General features: G+C 42.0%; 1 protein-coding gene across 1 annotated transcript in view; it reads right to left on the bottom strand.

Annotated features, from left to right (window-relative positions):
• Positions 1–8,631, bottom strand: part of LOC109038378 (atrial natriuretic peptide receptor 1) — a 405,535-nt gene that overhangs the window by 198,366 nt on the left and 198,538 nt on the right. Inside the window, exons 7-8 of the mRNA XM_072306602.1 lie at positions 5,123–5,311; positions 2,706–3,007 (exon numbers count right to left, since the gene is read on the bottom strand). Of these exons, the coding sequence (XP_072162703.1) occupies positions 2,706–3,007; positions 5,123–5,311 (491 nt within the window). The remainder of the gene's footprint in view (positions 1–2,705; positions 3,008–5,122; positions 5,312–8,631) is intronic.

Genomic DNA, 8,631 nt, shown 5'->3' with positions numbered 1-8,631 from the left:
CGTTCATAACGTTGCTTTGACAGATCTCCACACCACTATTAGGCTTTTCAAAAGTTGGTACCTTTCCTCTGATAGCGAAGGCCATCCCAGGATAGACGTAAGTGCAATCTGTGATGAGCCTCAAAACTTATTAGACCATGTGCTAACCATAACACATACAGAAATCAGTTTGCTTTTACAGAAAACCACTTACCCTTCTCCTCCCCGCACACCGGACCTGTGTCCCGACACCGAGGCAGTGTCTTTTGTCCTCCCGAGCGACCCGACCCGCGGACCCTCACCCTTGATTTTACGCTTGATTAACCATTTCACCGTCACGCTAGGATTCGTCCAATTTTCAAAAAAAATTGTTTCGCGTGTACTTAGCAAATTTTTCCTTACTCTCCGTTAAAAGACAAATTAAAAGAGGTCTCATTCATAAAAATCGGCCGAATAGAAGAGAAGTTACAGTATTCGAAATCCGAAGAAATCAACGAAACTTCTCCAGACAAAAAATAAAATGAAGGGGAAAAAAGAAATGTATAAATTACAATTAAATATAATTGACCTCAGAATTTGACAAGCTATTCAATTATATAACGGAGAAAAAATTAGGAGAAATTACAAAAAATTCGCCTCTTGCAAGGGGCTTCCTTGTAAGAATTTTGACCTGAAGACAAGGTTTGAATAGCAGCAGTACTCCATACAATACACGGTGTGCCTGAACGAACATTTTTTTTGTCAAAATCGAAAATTCTTTATATTTTTTAACTACAGTGTCTCTTAAGTCGTTTAAGCTAAAAAAAATTCCGTCAAGATTCTGGAAAATAAAGGCGCTTTAAAAGTATTCTGGGGCTATAATAGCTAAATCACCGGGAGTAAATCCCGTTATATTATTAAAAAGAAACTAACTCCATAGTTTAATGCCTTGGTTTCTTGAAAACGATTATTTTAAGCACTCAAACATTTATACCACCAATTATAGCCATGGGGTGATTTCCTGAGAGCCGATAATATCACGAATTTCTCATAGAACCTTTCAAAAATGGCTTGCTTTTTGGGCAGCCGATTCGGTCATCGAACCGGGACTTAGATGGAAGCTGATAATAACACAAAGCTCTGAGAACAATTTTGAGATGAGTATAGGAACGGTTTGTAAATAACGAGGAGAGGCGGGCAAAGCGGCTAAAATCCTATCTAATTTTTACCATTATTCTGTTGAATGGATGTTGCCGCGGACTGCTAACTGTGTCCACACATGGTTTCTGTTCTGGTTCTGGTTTTCTGATATGCATATCGATACGTGAGTATTTTTACACGTAGAATCCAATGTTCACGTCAGGGAGTCGACACATTTCGATATTGATTTAATTGATTATTTAATTTGATGGTTTTTCGGGATTGAAATTATTATTGTTTCATGAAAAGTAAATGCACCCAAAATGACTATAGCATATTCATTTTTACATATTTGCACTCACGAAATTGGTTGGTAAATTCAACGAGTGGGTGCATCGACTTGGTATATCAAGTTTCTGCAATTTTTTACGGCAAATCGGTAGATTTTCGGGATGTAGATTGCTTACTTTCAATTCATGAATGAATAAAGCATGGACATGGTTGAACTGCTTTCCATGGAAATACGTTTGAAATAACAAAATCAAGACATATGTATTTAATGCAATTGCATTTATATCGAGTCAATTTCTTTTCAATAATATAACGGGATTTATAATGCCGGTGATTTGGGTATTTTAGCCCCAAAATACCTTTAAATCGACTTTATCTTTCAGGAGTTCGACAAATTTTTTTCTTTCTTCGCTTAAATTATTCTGTAGCACTTTTCTTTAAGAATCTGATAAGGTTTTGCTTGGGCCAGATCAAAAAACTTAAACTCGTTCGAATGGCTTTTTACATTCACAATACACGGTCTCGTCAAAGTGCGTCGTTGACCTCTCAGTGTTGGATCGTATGAATTCTCTTGTTGTGCTACTTGCCTATTTTGAAATCTCTGTAAATGATAACTAAAGGGGTTGATATGTGCGAGTTAATGACGCGCCTTATCAACACATTGTGTTGGAGTTCACTGCTTGTTTTTTAATCAAATGGATAGTTCTCACTGTATTTGCATTTAATCACATTTGATGAAGGGGAAGTGTTAAAACTATATTATGTTATTATGCTTTTAATGATGTAATCTCATTCGAATAAGGGGAAGTGTTGAAATTATATTATGATTTGATATCATTCGATTGAATGTCGAGCATCTTACATGCGCTCCCTGCTGGGTGCTGCCATCTATGGCAATCTACATCACTTCGTCTATAATCGATGTTATCAGTTTGAGTTCTAACTGCGCAGCTATCGATGTCTGTTCTCGTATGATCGTATGTGAACTGTGAACCGTCATCCCCGTCTTGGGTTTTGTAAAATGTAATAATATCTATTATATAGTCTCGTCAATGGCTCCGGCCCTAATCTCATCCAATGCGATGTACCACAATGTGTGTCGATTTATCCGAAAATCACGATAATTTGGAAAGGAATTTATCAACGAGCCAAGGTTGAGCCAAGACCAAAACGTTTTCTGATTGGCTAATTGATCGACCAAATACAACAAAGATAGTTACGTACACACGAAAATCGGCTTAGCTTTTTTCATTTTACCAAGATTGACAAATATTGTGTATGAATTTATACATACATACACACCCACCCTCCCTCACACGCACACACACACACACACCCTCTCCCTCAACCTCTTCCTCACCCTCTCCCTCACACACACACACACACCCTCACACACACACACACACACCCCCGCGCGCGCGCGCACACACACACACACACACACACACATATATATACATTTATAAAACGCATATGCCATACCATGAAAGTCTCTGGACCACATTAATCTTGTAATCGCTTTTCCGTCGTGAATGTCGCCGCCTTTTGTAAGGGTCTCGTTCAATGCCATGCCTAGCAAGTACACTCCGTCATAGAACGCTCCCACAAAGAAATTTACCTAGAAAAAAACCACAACATCATAGAGCTATTGTGGGGTCAGGTCTAGAAATTGAAACAATATCATTTGCCTCTCCCCCCAGAATTTGGACCTCAGATCAAGCTCCTTTTCTCTCCACAAAATCCAATTTAGAAGTACGGAGAGAGCAATACAATTAGCCACATAATCCATCAAATTTTCAATGAGAATTGACGTTGATAGCCTCATAATGCATTTTATGTAATGCAGTAAAATTTTCAAAAATTTCCAGGGGAAGCCCTCCGCACTCCCCTTATTCATGCCGGAATAAAAAAATTATTCTTTCTCCTCGGTGTTGTTTGCAGCACTCGGACCTATGGTGTGTGTCACGACTCTAAGTTACGTCTCCATGAACTGTGCCACTTCTTTTTCCACCATCATATTTAAAACCGAGTAGGTACCTACTTACACTTCTAAAAAGGTTTAATACGGAGTGTCCCAGAGCACCCATACCAGGCCTTTTTCTCAGTTGATTTAGGTCGGACGAAGTCAACAACCGCGGGGTTGATATGGGAATCAACTCCAAGGAATTCGAGTTTCATGGTGTCGAAACCCCCTCCCACAGCTCCCTTTTGGGGCTAAAGGGGGGTCACGATCCTAAAAGTCGGAATTCTCGATCGAATTTCGATTCGAATTGAAAAGCACGAATAATTTCACATGAAATGGACCCCTAAAAATCCAAAATCGGACCATTTTACGCCCAAAAATGATCCCTTAAAGAGGGCGGCAGCGGCCCCTTCCATCATTTCCCTTTGGCCCACAATTGACGCAGATTCTCCGGATAAGGATGGTTTACCAGGTAGTCGACCCCAAGAAATCCGATTTGTATGGTCCCAAAGTCCCCCTAGCCTCCCTTGGGGGGGGGGGGGGGGGTAAAATAGGGGGCACAATTTCCTCCATCTATTGAAATTTGGCCTTCTCCATTTACCCCCCAAGGGAGACTAGGAGGGCTTCGGGACCGTACAAATCGGATTTCTATGGGTCGATTACCCGCTACACCAACTTTACCCAGAGAATCTGCGTCAATTTTTGATCAAAGGGAAATTATGGAGGGGGCCGCTGTCTCCCTCTTGAAAGGATCATTTTTCGGCGTAAAGTGGTCCGATTTTGGATAGTTAATAGGGGTCGATTTCGCGTAAATTTTTCGGACTAATCAATTCAAATGAAATCGAATCGAAATTAGATCGAAAATCCCGACTTTCCGGATCGTGACCCCCCCCCCTTTACTTTCCAAAGGGGGCCTAGGGGGGGGGGGAGTTTCGAGACCATGAAATTCGAATTCCTTGGGGTCGATTCCATATTCAATCCCGCGGTTGCTGACTTCGTCCGACCTAAATCAACCGAAAAAAAGGCCTGCAGCCTGATTGTTGACATTTTTCGTTTGTCGGGACAACATCGATGACATAGGCTAAAAGGTGGAGCGTGATTGATCGGCTATGTCTTATCGCTGCTTTGTCGTGCTTTATCAGCAGCCTGATTGTTGAAATCATTTGTTTGTCGGGACGACATAGATGACATAGGTTAAAAGGCGGAGCGTGATTGGTCGGCTGTCTTATCACTGCTTTGTCGTGCCTATGTCGGCTTGATCTCACGACAAGCTAACGGCACCTCTTCAGTTTCCGACAGTATGTCGTCCATTCCACCTGAAAAAAGCACGACAAAGCAGCGATGAGACATAGCCGACCAATCACGCTCCGCCTTTTAACCTATGTCATCTATGTCGTCCCGACAAACAGAAAATTTCAACAATCAGGCTGCAGGTGGAATGGACGGCATACTGTCGGAAACTTAAGATGTGTCGATAGCTTGTCGTGCGTTCAACCCGACATAGGCACGACAAAGCAGCGACAATACATAGCCGACCAATTACGCTCCGCGTTTTAACCTGTGGCATCTATATTGTCCCGACAAACAAAAAAATTCAACTACCAGGCTGCTGGTACGAGTGCTGTGGGACACCCTGTATGTTACGTTTGCCTACAATGTATTAGGAGCACTCTGCTGCAAGCTAACTGCTGCTGCTGAAATCAAACAGTGCTACTTTGCTGTGAGGAACATGAATGAAGAATCCAACATTTCCAAACCCATAAGACATACATCTTCGTCGTCTGAGTACGTGTAGTTGTACTCATTTTGTGCTCTCTGGCGAACGACTTCAGCAAAGTCCTGGAACTTAGGGCTTGTGGGTTCGAGCAGAGACACCCTCAAGAGCGCCTCGTAAGCCTTCCGCGCATCACTGTCAAATTTGTCCCCGACTTCCCAATTGTGGTCTCCCCAGTAGGATCCCTGGTAACAATGAATGAGGGGTCAGAATAAAGTTTTGAGAGAAAATCTGCTGAAAAAGCAAACGAATACTACCATTATTTAAAAAGCCCACAGTTGGCTATTGGTCTGATATTGCTTCAAAACGGGAATGGCGTCATTCGTATAAGTCCTTGGCACAGTTTCTTTTATATCGGTATTATTTGTGATGTTTATTCAAACACAAAAATCTCGAAAACTAAGTTAGAGAAGAGAAAAATGCTGAGGTTAAGATTTCAATGCCCAGTGCAATAATGTCCTGAAAATATCATCTTTATGCCAAAAAACCAATTTCTCCGCCCTTGAAGATCTGAATCCTCCATAACCCCCCATTCACGAATTTAGGGCTTAAATGTACAGGCTAGCACAAATTTTCATGAGATTTAGTTATAACTGTAAGTGATGGAGGGGAGGACTTAGGTGGGTTTGGTATATAGCTAAGATATCCATGTCTAACAATATAAGGGAAATATCAATGTCTAGAGGTACCAGATATCCAAAACAGCTCAAAAAAATGAGATGATAAATCAAAGAGTGAGACAACCGCAAATATATCACTGATTTGTGGGGGACAGAACAATTGGCGGCCTGGGCCTTACTGCTCAGCACGTTTTCGCTTGATTTGTTTTAGATAGCGGCACGAGGCGACCTCTCCCGAGGGGCGGATTTTAGGGCACGATATACGGTCTTGGTCTTAGCCATGGAAGGCCTCGCCCGCTGCCGCTGCTATGTGAAATGGTTGATTAATTGACGTGCTTTATTGGTCTGGCGTTTACGCAAAAGTCCGCAGAAAGGTCCTACACGAGAGTAGAAGAGTTTTTGGATGAAGTTTGGTCCGAGTTTTTGTTGAAGTTGATCAAAGTTTTAGTTGAAGTTTACCTAGTAGAAATTGCTGATACTTTGAATACATGTTCTTCTGGGCTAATAAACAATTAAAATATTTTGTCCCCATTTTTCATGTCACATACTACTAACTGCTAGAGGAACTCCTTCAAAATCTGTCCAAAGGGAAAGAATAATGCTAGCGGTAAATAAAATATATCTCTCAAAGGGCTTATCGAGGGCAATTTGGCATGCAGTTTGGAAATGGTGGAAACCTTGAACTACCTACAGTGATTAATTCAGCTTTCTGAGTAGGTTTATAGCATCAATTCACTTTCCTCTTGGATTTTCCAAGTCACATACTCAGCTACAGCACCTCCTTAGTAGGGTAGAAAGGGCGGTTTGAGCCCAGTAAAAAAACAGTAAATATCCTTGAAGGGTAGTTACCCCTATACGAGGTATTGCATGTAGCCCCTTCAATATGCGGGTTATACAATAGTGTATATTACCCTTCATTTTTTCGGGTAATGCAATGGTGTATGTAACCCCTTCAATATGCGGGTTATGCAATGGTGCATGTTACACTAATGCAATAGCGTTGCCGGACGGTGCACATAAATAAATGATTTAATTATCGGTGAAATTTGGCAACACGTAATTTTACAGTATAGCCAGACGGAGCAAGAAATTGAATACTTTTTCCGTACATTCTTGTCAGATTGAGCAAAAAAAACCGGATTTTCGGACTTGTAAAATTTTCGGGGCTCGATAGACCTTCTTCTCCAGGATGGGTCTGGTATCGGAGACTAGAGAGTAGGGCCTGATTCGGGAATTTTAATTTTTAGTGGCGGTTTGCATTTGGAGATGCGTATCGGAACCTTGTGTTTTGCGATGAGCAACTGGGATTGGATAGTGCAATGTTCAGTTTGATGAATCAAAAATATATTTTTTTTTATATTAACTGTTACAGGTTAAAAACGTCCGCATTTAAAAAACACCCGCGCTTAGAAAACCTCATCGTTTAAAAAACGTCCGCGTTTAAAAAACGTCCGCGTTTAGAAAACGTCCGCGTTTAAAAAACGTCCGCGTATAAAAAAACGTCCGCGTTTAAAAATCGTCCAAGTTTAAAAAACGGCCGAGTTTAAAAAACGGGACATCCTGGTGAAATGGAACTTGCAGTCGGATGATAAGTACTTGGAGTACAGGTGCGGAACGGAACAAATGAGCGCCATTAAACTCAAGATGAATAGAAGAACGTCCGTCAAGGTAGAGGGTGCGCATTTGATTTCCGGATGGACCGGGCACATTGTGAAGTTTGCTTCGGATGAGTTTTCCACCACTGCGGAATTCACGCCAACAACTACGATGATGGTGATGAGAATTATTTCATCGATCAAGATTTCTTCCTTACGATACTGAGAAGAGAATGCATACTATTTATACGAAATCCTTACTGTCGGTCCAACTGTTGAGACTCGCGTCCAGACCCAACCATTTGACAAGAGACTGGATTTTCTTGCGACGCAGAATTATCTCCACAAGGAACGTATCCTTATGGTTGGTGGGTTGGAGTTCTTCGCGGTAGAATTATCCTTTGATGCTCGTATCATGCGCGTCTTTCAGATCGTACGTGATCGGAACGGTCGGATTGACGCTGACAATCTTGAAAATTTCCGTGCTCCATTTCGGTGTGTATCCTTTCTCGAATATGGCTTTGAGTCTCGAGATCCGGACGTAATCACCGACTTTCAATTTTCGTCTGGCCAGACGTCTCTTTTCAATTTTACTCAGCGGCGGCCCACGAAGCTTTTGCAGGATCATCGGTACATCCTTTTCGGTGACATCAATTGGTTTCATCCCGATGGTGCGATGAACACTCCCGTTATATTCACGGATGAGTTTCGGTAATAGATCTACCCACTTGTACGATCCCTGCGCGCAGAACTCTTTCCACATCTTCGTTTTGAGCATTCGGTTGAATCGCTCGACAATAGAGGCTTTCGTTGTTGAGTACGAGCTGTACATATTGATCTCGTGACGCTATGCTTGACATTTCGAGTTGTAGAATTCCGAGCCCAAATCAACTTGTAAATGTTTCAATGATTTTTCGACTGCTTTGAGAACGCGTTGCATGGCATCAGTGACATCCGTGGCCGTTTTCGATTTGAGTGGTTCGGCCCACGCCTTTTTCGAGCACGCGTCAATAACGGTGAGGAGATATCTGTTGCCTTTGTTGACCGAGGCGTACGGTTGCATCTCGACGAGATCGGCTTGCCATAAATCGAACAATCCGAGAATTCGTACTTTACGATGCGGATAGTTCCGTCGTGCAGGTTTATGTAGCTCCTCGACGATCCCACGTTTCTCTGCCGACATAATTACGGTCGACGTCGTCGTCCACTCTCTCGATTCAAATGCTGTTTCGATGCTATACTATTTTAGTTAGACGATTGTAAGATTGCTGAAGTTGGTGGATACGCTCC

This window comes from Bemisia tabaci, chromosome 1 (assembly GCF_918797505.1).
Source record: "Bemisia tabaci chromosome 1, PGI_BMITA_v3".
NCBI lineage: Eukaryota > Metazoa > Arthropoda > Insecta > Hemiptera > Aleyrodidae > Bemisia > Bemisia tabaci.
This window is presented reverse-complemented; position numbering and strand designations above follow the sequence as displayed.